General features: G+C 41.0%; 1 protein-coding gene across 2 annotated transcripts in view; it reads right to left on the bottom strand.

Annotated features, from left to right (window-relative positions):
* The window catches only part of LOC110987162 (constitutive coactivator of PPAR-gamma-like protein 1 homolog), a 30,991-nt gene extending 16,788 nt beyond the window's left edge, over nt 1-14,203 (bottom strand). Inside the window, exons 1-4 of one of the 2 annotated variants that reach the window (XM_022249642.2) lie at nt 13,410-14,203; nt 2,628-2,912; nt 1,188-1,270; nt 132-354 (exon numbers count right to left, since the gene is read on the bottom strand). In XM_022249642.2, the coding sequence (XP_022105334.2) occupies nt 132-354; nt 1,188-1,270; nt 2,628-2,912; nt 13,410-13,857 (1,039 nt within the window). In that variant the 5' untranslated portion in view covers nt 13,858-14,203. The remainder of the gene's footprint in view (nt 1-131; nt 355-1,187; nt 1,271-2,627; nt 2,913-13,409) is intronic. The other variant, XM_022249641.2, reaches the window with a different exon arrangement.
* Nucleotides 14,204-19,080: the final 4,877 nt, after the last annotated feature.

Raw genomic sequence — 19,080 nt, 5'->3', positions numbered from 1 at the left:
CAAACAAAGAGGGCAACATAAAACTGGATTTTGGTGGTCGTATCAAAATGCTCATTGAGCAAGCCAAAACACATTGGCTTACACTTAGGAGGCTAGACACAATCCCTCTCCTGAATATTCATTGCACTCACCTTTGCCCCTTGACCTGCCCCAGGCCTCCCGTGTGCCGTACCAGTAGTACTCCACGCAGGCCTTGAAGCGGCGGATCTTCTCCTCGGTGCGGGAGGTGGAGTTCTTGAAGACGTCGCGGGCCACCACCTCCAGGTTGCGGGTGTCCGGCAGGTTGCGCACGTACTCACTGACGGTGTTGACGATGACATCCAGGGGTGGCAAAATCAGCTGCTGGGCCCTCAGCTGAGGTAGCAAGCGGGACAGAGAAATTGGGGGTAGCCAAAAATGAATATTAACTCTATTGTGGAATGCAGACGAAATTCTGTCAAAAGATAACACGTTTAAACAACTTGATCTTTCTAAGAAAGATTTGAAGCAGAGTGTCTGGTTAACTGTTGAAGAGACGACCTCACAAAGCTAAGGAGCAAGAGGGACAAAGAGTTTGGTGTGAGAAAGGCTGAGAAAATTTGTTTTGCTGTCAAACACATGATAAACAAATACCTGTTTCTATCCAGGGCCCAATTTCATGGCGATGCTAAGCATATCATTTATGCTAAAAGGGGCTCTGTGTATTTCATGGAGACATAAGCAGTAAGCACTGCAAAGGGCACGCTTACCTTGAGGGAAAATTTGCTTAACATGACAGAACAACAGAAATCTCTATGCGCACACAACCCTAAGCACATCCACGACAAGCAACGGCATGAAAAAGAGCTTAAGGTTTACAAATTCTACTGCTGTAGTTAGCACGTTTCTGCAAACTGCTAAGCAGCTCCATGAAATTGGGTCCAGGTGCATGTCTTTCTAGAAATTTTCTCAAAAGATGAAATACCTGTCATAATCAATTGCATCACAAAAACCAATAAGAAATAAAATCATGCTTTGAGACTAGTTACTGAAGAGGTTTAATCAAACTTCCATTATTGACACAACACCCACTTCCAAGAAATTTTTTAAAAAGGCTATAGCTATACCACAGGAAAACACACATTCAAAAGAACCAGGCTTTAATTCCTTTAGCAAGTTATTACAACAGTGCATTAAGGAGTGTACAAATGAGAACATTTGCCGCTTACTCTGAGTCCATTGAGGGGGTGATCTGGGCCTAACAGCGACCAGTGGAATAGGGCAAGATCTTCCTCAGTCAAAATGTGATTGCCTGGAGAATGAGAAAGGATCCACCGCAATGAGACTACCTGATTCACGCAGTCTGTCGGAAAATCTACAAATGTACGGCGGAAGTCCAAACATTAACTGGCTCACTGACTGGCAAAGAGTCTAGAAACAAATCCATCACATTCCCTCAAACTGGAGTTTCGAGCAGTGACACCGTTAAAGTTGCCACAGTCCAGCATAATACCAACTTTTGGGGACCATTTACATAACAGGTTTTGCCCTTACCCAATATACATGTATATTAATAAGCACTGTATGCTCAGTGCTTGTCCGAGAGCTTGCAAAAAAAAACCGACCTCACAAGCTTACTCGGGTGGACAAGTTAAGGACCAGTTTTGAGGACCAGTTAAATTTCTCGGACTCAAAATTTTAACGTCATGAATTCTCATCCAGTGGTCTAGTCGTTTTTTGGCAACATGTGTAGAGCTGTGAAGTTAATTTGTGGCTACAGTAAAAATTTCTCATTCTGTTGTCTACGCTAAAAGTTCCTTACTGAAAATACCTCAAGCATGAAAGAGACTCTACCTTGTTTAAGTGAATTCTTCACAAGTGTGTCACTTCCAAGTGTAATCTTTTAATTAAATTTGTGAAGTCAGGAAAACGTGTCAGAGAAGCAAATCAATCTACCTTCAGCTAACACCAACTGCATAACACAAGTTGTACAGCAAAAACTGTCCACTGCACTGAAGTGGTCCTTATTGAAAATTGTCGTTTTAAACATGAAATTGGGCAAGAAAATTTGTTCAGATTTAACTTCATGTATGTTGACCCCCAAAACTAATTTCGTAACTAAAAGTACACTGTAAAACAAATGCCGTCTGTTTCAATACATTGTTTAAATCATGTCAGACTAAGGCCCTAAGAGTATTTTCAAAAATGACATTTTTGCTGTAAGACCTTTTAGCACTGAGCCGACAGTTCCAGCTTCTGGAACTGGAAGCTCTATGATTCATAAAATTACATTACTGCTGTTAGAATTTGGGTGTTGGATAAAATGGAATATTTTCCAAAACCGACTTGTCCAATGTTGTCATCCGAGAAAGGATCCTCATCCCTCCACCTTAACAAGAAAGGAGGCAGCATCATTTCTAAAATGGTTGTGCTTTCATACCCTAATTTTCTTTTCTCAATTACCAAAAAATTTGGACCCTCCACATGTCCCCCATTCCCACACTGGGAGTGGATGCCCCAGTTTGGGCTGATGCTATAATGATGTGTGCCACTAGTACTGTGCTCAGAGTAACTTTAAAGGACTCAGGGAGCCGGGGGGGTCAATGTTACACACATGGCCAGGGAATCAAGGTATTTACAGAAATCTTCCTTTCCTGAACATGTCTTACCGAGCAAGGCAGCAAGGATGACCAATCTCTCTGGGTGCAGGTTGAGCGCCTTGGCCACCTCCTCCATAGAATACTGGACTGACAGTAGCTCCCCCTTCTTGGTCAGCTTCATCAGGTGGGAGGAGAAGAGCAAGGGTGGGTCAAACAGCGCAAACTCCGGCGTCTGGGCCAGGATGCCGTGGCAGCCGTACTGGCGCAGGTAGGTGATGACTTCGCGGGGGTGGTCCTGGGAACTGCACAGGGTGGTGACACCGCACTGTCGCATGGCAAGGCGCACGCAGGTATCTGAGATAACAAGACGTTAATATAAAGGACATAATGTAAAAGCTTTCGGTTGTAAAAGATGCTGCATTTGGCAGGGAAATGCTATCGTCTAATTCTGGTACTTCAAAATCTACAAGCTGTAGTACTTGATGCCCCTTGAAAGTTCTATGTATATGTCCAAGTACTGTACCACTGGCTTCCTTCTAAACCGCATTTTGAAGCATTCGAGAAGGTTCTAAGCGGAAATGTGAGGGGTGTATGCGTAAGTGTAAGCTTCAGTAATGGACAAGTGTTGGGACAACCTTAGCAAAGTAAAAACTGCTACCTTACTGAAATGCTACGGTACCTTAATGAGCAGCAGCATTACTGTCACCATGACAATGGTTATCACATGTTTTCTTCTAATGCATGCTTTTGTAAGCATACATAATATGCGCATGCATCAGGTTCTCCTTGCCAATAATTCTTTAACTTTGTTTATAGTTTGGTCTAGGACAAAGTTGGTTATTTCAAAAATGCATAAATATATGTGCAACAAATTCAGGAAAAAGAAAACTTGTTTATATGAATGCCATAACCCAATCAAAATGTTCTCCTGATATTTTGATTTTAAAAGCTGTCCTGTATCTCGTCAAGTGCTTCAGCACTGCGGTCGTATTAATTTCTTCTATCAATAACTTTCCTTCAATAAAAGCCATATTGTTTCTCTTGTATTCAGAGCCTGTGATGTCTAATTACGCAGCCCCGATTCATTAGCATTAATTCATTAGGCGTTAATTACGGCCAATTCCTGCCCTGCTCGGGGACGGCTACGACAACAGAGGAACACTGTCAACAACAATATGCATACCACTGCATAATGTCTTGACCTTCAGTGGTCACTGCTGTTGGTGACATGTTACAGTTTTTGGTCATGTAGTGTCTTACACGTCCTACATGTACGTGTACATTGTACATGTACTAAGGAATATGTAGGGCTAAGCTACCAAGGGTGTGTGTAATCAGGGTCCAAATTCTTCCATCTAGCCTGCTGTACAAGAAATTCTTGGATCCGCTCCACTGATGGAGTAATCCCACATAGCAAGACCAGGCTAGGCAGTCAAGAACTTACTGTAATAGGCAGCCCGAGGGGGTATTTTCTATTTTAAAAGGATTGAAAGCAGCCCCTTGTGCATTCTTTTTTCTCTTGCCTTTTGTGAATGGTGGCCCAGGGATGGTGGGAACAAGCCAAGAAATGGCGGCAAAAAAATGGAGGGTTCCTGTGTTCCAGTGCCAGCATAGCCAGGGATTTATTCCTCTGCTTTGGACAGGATGGCTGGGTCAAAATATTTCCTTGAAAATCTTGCTTGGAAAAACAAATCTTTATGTTGACAGAGCAGATACATGCACTGGTATCTCTGGAAGATCATCATTAATCAGCAACAAAACCATCAAAATCACCATACATCTGCAAATTCAGTGTTAGTCCGGAATCTTTAGAAGGGCTCTTCACAAGTATGTACGTGTAGACTTTTACATTGTTCAACAATTGGAAGGAATATCATGGCGGCTGGCTGGGTACCCAGGTACTACATGTACGAGACAAAACGAGACACAACAAAATGAGCAATAATGCACTCTTCTTATCTTTTAATACATACATGGAAACCTAGAGTTTAGAGTAATTTCTTTAACTTCCAGAACAAGCAGAAAAATTTAGGACCTTAAAACGTCCCATGAAATTCAGAAAATTGCCTTTGGTACAGCTAACGACCTGTTTGGAAAGCAAATTGCTGGAATGAGTATGTCTGTTTGAAACTGGACATACCGTATTTTTTTATTGACCTTGATACCTTAAGAATGAAAGAGATTCTGATTTGAAGTAAATCCTTCACAAAGAGTGTCACTTCTAAGTGTAATCTTTTTTTAATTCGCGAAAAGTTTGGGGGAAAAGTGTCAGAGAAGCAGATCAACCTACATGTACTTTAACCCTAACAGTACCGGGCATTGTTTGGCTTAGAGTACTCAGTACTACAAAATACTACGTAACACTCTAAGCCTGAAGGACCTAGCACTACAAATTACTATTTCTGGCTAGGTTTATTCCATTGTTACTTGTACAGAGAGCAATGAAACCATGCATTCATAGTACCACAGCACTGTATGGTACATTGTCTTCTCTATTGTATTTTATGGCTTCAGAGAATACATGTAATAATGTCATGTCCTCTTACAAACGACAGGGCTGAGTACTACATTTTACTACGAAGTAGAACTTTGTAGCATTTGGGACTGTTAGGGTTAAGCTAACACCAACAGCGAACACATGTCTAATGCAGCAAAAATTGTCTGGTGGTTGAAATGAAATATCAATTAAAGCCTACAGAAATACATGCTCAACTTTTCTAAACCAAATGTGGTAGCACACTTCCAGATTCTCATTCTCCCCACACTGTAATCAATATCCATCACCATCATCTAAACTAAATATGACCCATGTCCCAAATATCTGATTTCATATAGAAAAACAACGGCAACGATTCCAAATACACGGTAATTTGTCGTTTTCCAGCGAGTCCATTACCGGTAAGGACAGTGAATTCAATGCATGTATTGACTGATAGTGGCCCATGCCCCAATGAACTCCTCTCCCCATCCCGTGTATTCACAGGGTGACCTAGATATTATGTAACTTAATGTGCACAGTGGACAGTTGTAAATAAATGAGCCACAACAATGCACCTGACAAGCCCATTCACAGGATCCTTTCTTTGTGGGGTTTTTTTCTCCCGCAGTTGCATTCTGAAAATCTTTGGCTTGTGGGAAGTGGCGGTATGCCAGGCCAGCATCTTTCATACATCATAGGCCGTGGGCATAGAATGCAATCTTTAAAAAAAGCTTAAAAATGAATCAGGATGACAATGATCTGACCTGGTCATTTACAAAACATGCTCTGTGCAGCCAGAGCCTTTGGGTAGTCATGAAAGGATTTTACTCCCAACTGATTAGGCAAGTTAGAGGGTTTCCAAAGATGGAATCCAGACCAAAATTCCCAAGCTGAAGTCTCAGAGTGGTAAAAAAGACAGCACTGGCAAAGACTTTACAACTAGTCAAATTATCGAACAACGAACAGTTGTTGCCCTTTCTGCCCTATCAATTATTGCAAAGTGGAAGAACAGAACCAATCACATTTATCAACAATAACCAAATTTGGTACCACAAAACCCCCTCACCAAATGCTATATTTTTCATGAGCACTGGACAACCAGACAATGTTGTGACTTCTTTGTCTCACTCTCAGATGGACACTGAGGGGCCTGCAGCTGTCATTTAGTCTGGCACCTGTTCCTAACACAGGGACTCCATTGTTATTCAAATCATCCAGGGCTTGAGAGCCTATAATCACAGGACAAGGGACTACCAAAATGCATGTGTGTGACTAAAGCCAATACCGTGTTGCCTGCAAACACATAACAATTTGTACACTATCTGGTATGTACATGTACAGTGTACACGTACACGTTCTGCAGTGTGAGTTCTGCAGTGTGAATACATGTACTGTACATCATACACACTAGCCCTTCACAAAGGACAATGCAAGCTTGCCCAGCGCGCGCGTGGAAGCAGAGGGGGTTACTTGGCAGCGTGCCAAGGTCAATAAAAAGCGTACATGTTTGGTATGAGTAATTCTTGCTTGGACTAATTTAGTGTGTATAAAATAAGAAGGGGGGGAGGTTGAATTTAGCCTCCTGGGAGCATATCAAGTACCATTTGGATGGTTCCTTTGTAGCTATAAATAAACCTGGAGATGGTTGGAGTTTAAATCTGGCCCTGCTTTTGCCTGTATGAATCTGTCCTGCTCAGAGCTTCAGTTCAGGCGGAGAATAATGTCATCTTGGGGTGGAACACTGTACAATGCGGTTTTGGTTTTGATGCCCAATTGTTACGCCAGCTCTTCAGTCACAAAAGAAGACAAATGGCCAATTTTTTTTTCTATTTATGGTTTACGAGGAATGAAGCATGAGTACAGCGTTAGATGACCATGTGCACTTGGGCCAAGATGATAACAAGAAAATGGACACTCATATCAACAAACACAGAGTAAAATAAAAAACTAATTTACAACGGTATAGCTTGAATATCCCTGCATATCTACCGGTAATTAGCTGTTCTGTCACAAATTCTATATTGTATCCAGACAATCAAAACAATCCAATCGAGTCCAATTAACCAAGTAAATTCCTCCCGGTCAACTCTCACATTACATGTGGGCATGGATATGCTCCACACAACTGAAAATGGGTTTTTCATTACACAATTTCACACCTCAACATTTACACGTGAATCCAGCAAAAATACCAGATGAACACCAGTTTACAAGATGAAAACCAGTTTACCAGATGAAAACCATTCTAAGATAAACATTCTCCAACTCTGGCACGTTTTTCAAACTTCTCAGGAGACTACAGATTCTAAGGCAAATTACTGAGTGAATAGGAAACAAATAATTTGCCAGATGCTGAACTGCAAATCATTCCAAAATTGCCGGAATTGACTGCCTATACATGTATCTATATTAAAAAATAACAGGCTGAGTATTCAATTAAAACAACAAAATAGCAAGATTTGCTGGTACTTCCAAAAGCAGAAATCGAGGCGCTACTTTGGTATGTATGAATCACACGAGGCATGTAAAACAAGTGACTACAGCGATGCTGTGGCAATGGCAACTTTGCCATTGTGCGCTTTGTTTTGCTCAGCTTTTCCCCTTTCTTAGTCATAGGATCAAATGGAGCAATGTTCATTAATCAGACTCCTTGCTGAGCTCTTATTCACCATGAGTCCTCCCCCATCATTGTCATCTCCTAACGATGCAAAGTAAGCAAGGTGACGTCACTCCTGTCCACAAAGTCACCTCACTCCGGCGAGCCTCGCTGGCTAGGTTTGTTTACAATCCCATTTTAATTTGTAGTCTTTTTGTGATAGGACAGAATTTTCTTCCCTCAAATGTAGGTTTTGAATGGGGGTGCTTTAATCTCCTTAGAACTATTATAATCACTCAACAACAATCAGGTTGGTGAGAGGGAAGTGAATGGATGAATGGTGAATTTTGGGTTAACCTACAAACAACGGCTACATGTGCACGAGGGTTTATCCACTATGAATACAGGGCGAGGGTTCCCCTTGTTTTCTCCGAAAGACGCAATCTACATTCAGAATTCGCATCTTAGCATGAACCCCCCTAAAAAGCCCTTTTTAGCTTGTTATAGTTGAGTTCTGAATAAAAATGACACTGCTGTTAATTTGGATGCTTCCATATTTATTTGAACAGATAAATAAGAGAAAACATGTTTTCCTTTCTCTTTCAGTACCTGGTGTTTGATCTCTAGTTCTGACATTTTTCGAGACGCGAGACGTACATGTACCAAATAGAAAATCTCAACATCAAACGACAAGGCGCCTGATTTCTAAGCGACTGTTCATAAAACACGTTCTTAATGAAGTTACTAAATGTAGCCACGTCATGAGTTTGATATTTATTTCCTCTGAACAAACAGTAATATGAGAAAAGTTCATTTCTACTTGACAACAAATGACATGAAAGCATTAAGACAAGGACATCTGGATTCTTGGAACAAAGATATGTAGACTGCACAAATGAAATGCACAGTGTACATGTAGGACTTATTTTTAAAGTGTACCAAAGACTGAGAATTAACATGTTTATTGAATATTTCTTTGTTTCAATTCAAATCCAAAGCACCAGTCTTTCCACCCATTACTACACGTCCAATGACAACATGTAGATACCAAATGTTCGCAAAGCTAGACTGCAATGGTCTGCCTTCTTCAGCTTCTTCCCGATAATTTTCAGCCTCAAACTACTGCAGGAATTCAGTGAAATGCAATGCCACGAGGCTGGAGAATTATCAAATTCCACAAGGGTTTTGTTTCCCAGAGTAAATGTTTACTCTTGGTTACAATTTCTACCAAAGACAGGAAATGGATTTATACTTCTGTCCCATCTGCAAGAAAGGTTAAGAGAATTTAGGAGATATCCAAAGTCTATTTTCTGCACTGCATTTAATCTCTTCCCAACTTTCAAATCTGCTTCTGAAGCAGAAGACACATATTTTTAGGGCTGAATCAATTTGAATAATTCACTATTCGAATATTCGACCTTCAATTCGATTGAGTATCCGAATATTAGGTCGTGCCGACTGGCAAATTGTTGACGAACAAAACATATACAAAATCAGTTGCAATATATTATAATCACTATAATAGCTTCTCACACCTAGGAGTATCTCCAGCCACGATTTTGCAAAGCTTAAGTGATGAACAATACTTCTTGTCTTGATGAAAATTTCTATTCCTTTTAAATTTTTTATAATTACTTTTCGAAATGTAAGATTCTGTCACTTTTCATTTGAATCTGCTTGAAACACGCTTCCATAGTGCAATTTTTCACATTTAAACAAAAGAAAATTCTTCCTTCTTTTTTATGAATTAAGCATTTGAATATTTGAATTCGGAGAATATTTAATATTCCATAATTGATCAAATATTCAGATATTCGACACAGCCCTACATATTCTATTGTTTTTATTCAGTTTTTATTTTCGTTTTTCTCAAATATTTTTCCCGGAGGGTTGGCATGTGTTTTCTTTTTTCTCCTCCCTTTCCTATTGTTTTGGGTTGGAACAAAAAGAGGTACACGTACATTACACAGACCTAAGCTTGGCAAGCAACAGCGGGCACGGTTACGACAGGCAGACTTCGGTGGGTGAGCTTGGTGTGGGAGACACTCAGGAAGCAAAGGTGAAGTGAGAGAGGGGATGAGGCAATGGAGGGCGTAGGGCAGGATCACATGAGGCCAGGGTTTTTTCGGTGACAATGACCCCCCCTTGCTCTCTGTAAACAGGTAAAGTAAGAAAAACACAGGCCCGCATACCGGTAGCCCCAACCACAGAATCATGACTGGGCTCATAAGTTTTGATCAAGTGCACAAAGATGGATACTTGTCAATAAAAAGCATACAACGGGAACAAGACCTCCTGCATTTGACAGCCACGACAGGTGCAGCCGGCAGGCCTAAAAATGACGGACAAGACAGGTTCTGTGTACAGAGGGGAATCATGAAGAGAAGTGAGTTTACAGTCTGGGTTTGAGGAACCAAATTTTTGATCCATCAGATCACTGAACAAAGATTAAATGCAAAGTGAAAAAAAAATCAGATGTCATTACTGGAATATCTCAGTCCCTTTTTTGACTGCAAGACTTTGTTGCATTTTTTAACTAAAAAATTTGGTCCACGGAATGTCTAATCATGATTTTTAACCCTAACTGCCAAGCATATTGCCATGCGTTCATAGTGCCACAGCACTGTATGGTACATTGTCTTATCTATTGTATCTTATGGCTTCACAGAACAATAAAGTCATGTCTTCTTACAAGCGACAGCGCTTAGCACTACTACATTTTACTACAAGTAGTAATTTGTAGTATTATGTAGGGTTAGGATTAAAGGATTAGCCTTCTGATGGCAGCATTTTACACATACAACACAAACTAAGCACATGAATGTTAAGAATTACATGTAGTTTAAGAAGCATGCAAGATCTCATAAAATGCAAGTGCAAATTGTTCGCAGCCCAGGTCTGGACACTGCAGATTATACATGCGCACAGGGGAAGAATTTCTGAGTAGCCCACAACTGTGGAAGAACCAGATCAAGTTCAGCCAGTATTGATTGCAACAAGGTGACACTCTGCAAGCACCGTCTACAGTGGGACAAGTTTTGTTTTTGTGAGAGGTCGTTGCACTGGAGCAATTCAAATGGTCAAATCTATTTCCACCTTCCTGCACATTTGGGCGGGCACCAGAGAGAATTTCCTCTCCCTGCCCCTCCCTGGAGTCCATATGAGAGAGACAAAAAAACAACACATTCTGCACAATCAAGCTTTCACTAATTGTTTTTGAGTACATTGATTGACACACAGTCAAACGTGCACCAATTCACTTCACGCCAAATGCACAGTAACAAACGGTCCTTGGCCATCTCTGTTTGGACTGTCCTCCGTTACCACCCCCCCTCCTTCCTTTCCAAGCATCATCTTTCTTCAGGAACCAGAAGGCTGGTAGTGACTCATATCAATACAGATCATCGTCCGCCAATCTATCTTCGCATCTTCCCCTCCCCCAGGACCCGCACGAGGAACTCTGGAGGACGCCTAAAATAGCCATCTGTGCTGAAATATGATTCATACTCGTTGTCATCAACAGTTCCATACTTGCTGCGCACAACACCAAGGAGTGACTCATGTGGCAAAGGAGGGGGGAAGGTGTGGGGTGGGGTATTTACAGTTAAGACAGGGGTTGACAGGGAAGGACAGTTAGGGACCATCCTGCGTTGATTAGGAGTGTCCAACTTGACAACTCTATGGAAACAGTGTGGTAAATAGTACAAACTTGACCCATTTGGTACTAAGAGTGGTCAAATAAATTTCCAGTTCATTCACTTATCTGTTACTTATCATGTATCCTATTTTAAAACAACTCATCCTTCAAATAGCAGTAAGGTTTAAACTTTCAAAGACTGCTCATTTTCAGAGTACAGTTCAAAATTGCTATCAGTTGGAAGAAACATAGGAAATTGGTCTTATACCTTACTGCATCTTTCAGCCACTTTTTACATTTGAATTTTTTGTTACTTTTCTGACAGACAAGGCCCTCCATCACTAGAATAACCTAATGCCAAATGTCAAAGTGTAGATGGAGGTCAATGAGCTTACCAAGGAGCACACAAAGCACACGAAAAAGTAAACCAAGAAATTCAGACCTAAGGTCAAAGGTCAGAAATCACTGGTTTGGCCTTCAAGGAAAACCTCACCAAGCTAAACACAACAAACATGGCTGTCACAGTTTCAGTGCAAGTTGCAAGTACTTGTACATTCTCAGTGAAGAATGTGATCTGTTTTGAATCAATGTGTGACTTGATTTGACACAAACCTTTAAGGCACATGTGCAACACCGTTTTTTCACACAGAGGTTTACAAGACAAAATGAAATGTTGTTGGATACCACAAATTCAAGAAAGTTTCCCTCTTTAAAAACAAACTGCCCAAAGGGGTTCTGTTTTACTCCAAATTTCTGCTTGTAACAAATGGGATGTCAATGTTTCCAATGCTAGGGCTTTTAATAACTCTACCCAAGTCGAGTTCTTTTTATACCACAGGGACACTATTGAAAGCTTTGTTTTCATAGCACACAGCCTCCACTGCTACACATGCAGCTGGTAAAAGGTAAGTCTGGCGATCAATACTGCAAGAATATACAGCACATAAGCCTTCAAGCTCACAGCAGGATCCCCCTTCGTTTGCATGCCACTCCAACAAGTATACATGTGTGAAGTTTAATAACAATACCTTTCACTTTCACAAATGTTTTTAAGGCAAATCAACCCCCAATATATATATATGTATAGACAAATAAATTTTTACTTTTGAGTCTTCAAAACAGACTTTTAAAATCATAAATCTACATTTGGGTTGATGCAAAAGTAATAGGGATTTCGGAAAATAAAAATGTTTGCAATTCTTACTTTGTGACAGCATGTTCCTATTAATTATTTGAAAACGTTTCCCTGGCTGGCTGCACAACTGGCAATGCAAGAAAATAGCAACCGCCAACTAACAATGAACCCAAACAACATGTACTCTTTTGAAATTCTGCTCCTAAATAATTTGGTCCATTCCCTAAATGTTCTGTTCCAAACAAGGGCAACTTTTACTAACACTAATTATAAATTATATTATTTCACTCAATCATGAAACATTTCCCAATTCCATTCAAGTACATGTTGAATGCATTGAAATAAAAATCAGTTGAAATGACACGCCTTCAAAACAGAAACAAGCCTTGCTGTCAAGTTTCATTAAAATTTTTAAGTCCACTAAAGACTACCTGAGACCAAAGAGGATATATTCACTAAGTGAAACACCTCCCTCCATTTAAGAACAAATGAGATTACTGTAATAGATCTGTTAGTCGAGAACGTCTTGTTCACAACCAGGCGCTCGTCAGAAACCGCAAGCATTGTTTTGGGGGCTTTGTGGTCAAACCAATTTCCCTACACGGGCGCAGGCTGTCAAAACCGCAAAATTCCTTAGCACAAGGGGAATCTATTTTCGACTGAAACGTCTTGACACTACGAGCTGTTGCGACTTTGCTGAAAGATTACAAATGAGCTGGACTGTAATTAGCACCACGGGAGTGATTTTCACAAGGTTTTTGGACAACGGGCTTCAAAACGGCCAACAACACGTGTAGTTGTCCAGCCGACAACACTTCGGTTACGTTTGTGCGCGCACGCAACCAGGCAAACAAAAGCTAAATGGCCGCCACACAAAGCGTGTGTGCAGCGCAAATCAAAACAAAGCCCAGACCACAATCCGGGGTCGCTTTTCACCTGCGGGCCTGGCGAAAGACCTCAGGGAACTCACTGCGAGGATGACCATGGTGTTGGGGATAACTTACCAAGGGCAGCTGGAGGTGTAAACCACGCCTTAGGTGGAGGTGTTCCCTTGTTGTGGACGTGAGAAAGAACTTGGAAAGCTGTATTCCGAGCCTGGTTTTGCGTCTTGAGCCATTCTTGTATCCGTCCCTTTTCCAAACTTCCGCAGAAATACACGATAAGCTTGATGTTGTTGCTTCGGCATGTACGGGCAAGGTTGTCCACGAAGTGGAACATGTTATTCCACTCACCACCACATACCCAGTCTGTGAAACTCCCGCCATACAGACGATGCAAACAGCTCTCCGCGTCCACCAGAAGAAAGAGGGGGTTTTGGCCGACCAGGGCTCGGCCACGACGGCCGGGCCCGCTCTGCTGCAGCCGCTTTCTCGCAAGTTGTCCGAGATCGACTCTTTCGCATGCCTGCGGGCAAATTCGCTCAATATACTCCAAAAATCCCGAAAAACCCATCGTCCTGGGTCATGAGAATGCAATTGTAGATCAAGAAGACATGAGTAAGGAAATGTTTCCTTGTGAAGAACAACAGTTGTGCAAAATAATTGCACTATCAAATCCGAGGAATGTTTCGTACTTTCAGAAACCCGCCATGTGCTCCAAACCTCTAACAAAAGCACCAGTACGCATGCCTAGATCTATTAGGGCAGTGTATTGTGGGTAGCGTGCCCTCAAATTTGGGCTTTGAATAGAGCCCAATTCTGAGAGTTGTAACGCGAAATTCTTTCTCTTTTATGTTGATCTTTTACGGCATTTGGAGCCAGTTTTGGGCTATTTATGGAGTGTTTTGACGCAGGTATTTTTGAATCAATTTTGCTCTGCAGTGTGAAACATCATTGTGCGCACATGCCGTACGAAATGCAGTCTTTGACAAGCGCACGCATTGTGGTGTGTACTTAAGGGACTGACGCTTACCAGGAGTTTTGACTTTGAATGTCCCATGAGTCAGAATTTGTCACAAGCTTGACATTTCCATGTTTTTTAAGCACAACTCACACAGTACAGATCAAAACAAACGTTGAGTGCAAGACTAGACTGGACAGAGTCCAGACCGAGTTTCTTTTCTTTACTGAGGTGCAAAGAAAAAGAATAAGGAAGCTTCTATTGTCCGTTATTTTCCTTTATCTTTTTGTTTCAGTTTTATGGTAATACTTTTTGAAGAGAAACCTCGGACCCATTTTATTATAGCAAATGAAATAGTGATCAGTCATTAGTGATAGACCGATTGCAATGGAGTCAGCTGGCTGCATATACCTGTACCTCCAATATGGAGGGCATGCCCCAGAAAGGCAACCTTCACCCAATTTGTTGACCGTCTTTTCCTCTTCTACAAATTCATGCTGTGAAATGTTTTTGATGCTATGTGTTCAAAGTGAAGTGGTTGTTTAAAATTATATTAATATTTCAATAATAATGACCATCTATTTGTGCTGTGGTAACTTCAAATGACGACTGTTACATCACCTTCAGATAGTGCATGCCTTCTACACACGTACTTTTGTTCTCCATCTCCAGTCAGCGGCCTCTTCAGCGCTACAGGGGGGCGAGACTTTTGCCCCCCCCCCTTCCCCGTCCAGATGGGGGAAGGGGAATAGTGTGCAGTTTTTGAACGCATTAGAAACGGTACTAGGGCCTTCCTTTGGAGGGGAATATTTGGTGGATTTGAAAACAAATCTTTCTTGGGAAAAAAATCCGATTTTGTCTCCCCTCCCTCACCCGACGCAAACTCTGACCGTGCTGCTGATCGCAACTACTCACAAATATGAGAGCAGTACTTGGGTGTAGTGGGATATACCGGTGGTTAAGCTGCAGTTGAGAGGGACGCCTCTAATAAAACTAAAAAGAATACTTCAATAGGCCTATTAGTTTTCTGATGAGCAGTTGGAAAAAAAGTTTGCTGGTTAAAGTTGTCTTGATGAACAGAAGAAGCTTGGGACAGGAAAAACTTGCTACAAGAGGAAAGTTTCGTGCAATTAGGGAAATATTTGGACACATATTTTGGGACCAAAAATTAGCCTAAGTCTTGCAACAAGAACCTTGGGAAATAATATTTGCCACAAAACATAATTGAAGACAGCATTATAGCCCTTCTCCCTAGTACTAATAGCCACACGGAACCACGCGTGAGTACTTGTGTGGCAACCGTGGGGTATATTTCGTTTTATAAATAGCACGTGTGCCTTAATATAAAAACACATGCTACACGCTGGGGCAGGCTGAATGAACACATGTAAAGGAAGAACATCTCAATAAGCGGCGCAAATAAAGGGCGCCACCGAAGCATGCTTAATCCATGAGGCTTCTGGAGTTTAGTTCAATACTGCATCCGAATCTGTTGTCTAGAGCTAGGTCTAGGTCTTCACACTTCCGGAAATAGTATGCAGAGACGCGCCTACAATAGACCTAGCCGTAGCTCAGCTGGAAGCCCGTTTCGGACACGGGGACCATAGACAGGGACGGAGGATGCGCTGTCATATGGTCAGGGACCTCAAGTACCCAGACGACAGTCTTACTTTTGAATTCATTTTCATCAGTAAAGTTAAAACACCAGCATTTCGCAATTGGTAGTAGTATTGTTAACCATTCCACTGCTTTTTATATGGAAAAAATCTGGCTTAGGACAGAAGCTCCGCTCCCCCAACAAAGTTGGTCACTGGATGTGCCAGCATATCGTCGAAAGTTTGTAAAACACAGGCATTTATATCTGTTAGGATTGGAGATATATAAACTGAGTCACTTTGAATTGTTTCCCCAACTTCGACCGTCCCCAGTTTTCCCCAACACCCTTACAAGTCAAACTCCAAACCCTGATGTTCGATCGGAATTTTCGTATTCCCACGTAATTACTCATTTTTCCCAAATGCAAAGTGACTTGGAGCCGTAAACGTAATGCAATTACATAGGCCTAATAATTGAAGCAAAAACTTGTCCTTTTAGTCCAAATTTATGAGTATCAATTTCCTCTCAATACGGGCCAAATGGGGTTTCCCCATTATTGGTTCTCTGCGCAGAACCTTTACAAAGCTGTGAAGTGATTTCTTGCGCGCACTTTACCACAAATTAAAAAATGGGGGAATGTGTCGTTTCATGGACAGTATTTGTTTGATCTCCGAGAAGCTAGCCTTGATATTGAAAACGGTTTCTTTTTTCCATGACCATAAATTAGGTGTCGTTCAAAGACTTCAAAGTGAAGTGCCAATGATCGTTATGGCAAAAATGACAATTGTATCCAATTTGGTTGAAACTTTCTGTTAGTCTTGTTAAGTTTTTCAAAAAAATTCTGGCACTGCGTAGGCCAAGACCATTGAGTAGAATCCGCCCTTCCCTAGCCCTCAGTAATGGGTCAAAAGAACCAGACTGTAGCCATATCCGAATTGGCTGGATTTGGCTAGGAACAATGCTCGCGTCTATGGGAAAGGCGCTGACCAATGACTTGGGGGGGCGCATAATTATCACAAGCCGCAGCCAAAACTTTTGGACAGGGCTATTCTAAATTGGGTCAATCAATATCTTTCAGTGGTGGATGGGTAGGATCAGGCAACCGGAATACGCTTTTGACATTAATGAGCTCATTTTGTACAATAAGTGGAAGTTTATTATGACTTTGCCTCAGTTTTGCTAGTAATTTCTGAAATGCTCTGTTAAAGATGTCACAAGTTGAAAGTCTGATACATGCATATCATTTCGTGGCAGGTGTCTCCCTTGAAATGCCCTTTGCAATCTTCTATGGAAACAAACGCAGTGTCGCAAGTATGCCATTTTCTGAAAAGCAACCAAATAGGTATCTTTTTTCAAAACATTGTATAAATGCTTTTATAATTCAGAATATGACAGAATTCAGTACCAGCACTAATTTTCTTTTCAGTTGACTGAATGGCAAGCATTTTATTTTATTGCTAAAACTTCAATTTCCCACAAAATCATTTCACTTCATCAAGTTTGCAAAAATAAAAATGGTAGTTAAACATGAACATTCATGAACACTATTTTACAGCATGGATGGACACTAGCAAATGTTAACACCAAAATCTCATTCATTACTGCACAAACCACGACTTACTCATTTCATCGGGAACCATTTTTAAGTACACTATTTACCCAACTGTTAAGCACACACGAATCTTTCAAACTAAAAAGCAGATTACATTGTAAGAGGTTTCATGAATTTTTTTTGAGCTGAACATAAACAAAATAATGTATACATTTTTGCGATAAAATTTAAACAATTTTATCCTAGGTTTTACCCTTAAGGCGCCTTTTCATATGTATGTATTTTGGGTGCATTGCATACATGATGCGTTCATGCATTTCACTTTCTAGGACACAAAAATCAACTCCATTAACAAAACACACGTGTGAGTTATGTTTGGCCGTCAAAATCGTTTCAGGTGCAATTTGGTGGATACGCGGTGCTTGGTGCAAGTGTTGACGTGCACATGGACAGGCGCCTTTACACTGACATATACTGCCAATTATAGCCAACACACAGCCAATAGGGCAATTCACAATAGTGCGCCATCAAGAGTTTGCAACGCATTGGCCAATCAAAGAGCGCGAAATCTCAATGCGCGTTTGGAAAGGGTCGACAAATTTCGCGCGTTGTGATTGGCCAATGCATTGCAGACTCTTGGGGGCGCATTATTGTGAACCTTGGTGTTTTGAGTGGTGAAAACGTCTGCTCAGGTCAGAAAGAAGTAATAGGTTTGAATCCCACCCAAACAAGCTTGTGATGCTCTTGACAACTATCTGACCACAGTATGAATACATGCATTGGTGTTGGGGCAAAGCCTAGTTTAAAATAAACATCCAAGAGGCATAGCCAAATTAATATCATTCAATATTCAACAATACCTTTACGGTATATATTTTCTATTATACTACAAATACGCATTCAACTGACTGTGTCCGAACACCTCAAAATAAGTCTGAGGTTGCAACAGCCACCCCAAAGTCACTGGCCCTCAATTAACAAAGTTATTTTGGACATTCATGGGAACTGTCATATTCTTCACTCATATAATATCCCCATTCATCATGATGTAAACGGAGTGATATGTTAAAGGTGAAGAATTGTGATGAAGCTGATTTCATGGGGTCCAGTCCCAATGTTAGTCATCACTGTTTCTTCCTTCAGGTAAACAAAAATCTCAAAATATGGAGGGCCTGATGTTTCGATCCTAGCAGATTCTGCAAGGATCGAAACGTCTGGCCCTCCATATTTCTGCTAGGATCGAAACGTCAAGCCCTCCATATTTCTGCTAGGATCGAAACGTCAAGCCCTCCATATTTCTGCTAGGATCGAAACGTCAAGCCCTCCATATTTTGAGATTTGTATTTTAGGTCATTGTAGTCAGCAAGCAGTTTGCAGCAGTCTTGTATTACATATCTTCAGGTAAATAACTTGGTTCAAAGAAATACACTGATACAAATAAATATAGTGGTATATCAGGGGTGGTAACAAGTCAATTTTTGCAAGTCTAAGTCAAGTTGCGAGTCAAAAACAAGTCAAGTCACACGTCCCAAAAATAGCAACTCCAGTCCGACTCAAGTCAAGTGACTCGAGTCAAAAACTCTGTGGTATATAGACCACTTTCATTTTGCCTACAACTTGTGTGGGCAGCCAAAGTTCACAGAAAAAATCACCCATGGTTGTTTTTTTAATTTACCTCAATTTCATTC

The sequence above is a fragment of the Acanthaster planci genome, linkage group LG04 (assembly GCF_054643075.1).
Source record: "Acanthaster planci isolate LZ-2023a linkage group LG04, COTS_SCS, whole genome shotgun sequence".
Lineage (NCBI taxonomy): Eukaryota > Metazoa > Echinodermata > Asteroidea > Valvatida > Acanthasteridae > Acanthaster > Acanthaster planci.
The sequence above is the reverse complement of the archived record's forward strand: the minus strand, read 5'-3'. Positions and strand labels throughout refer to the sequence as shown.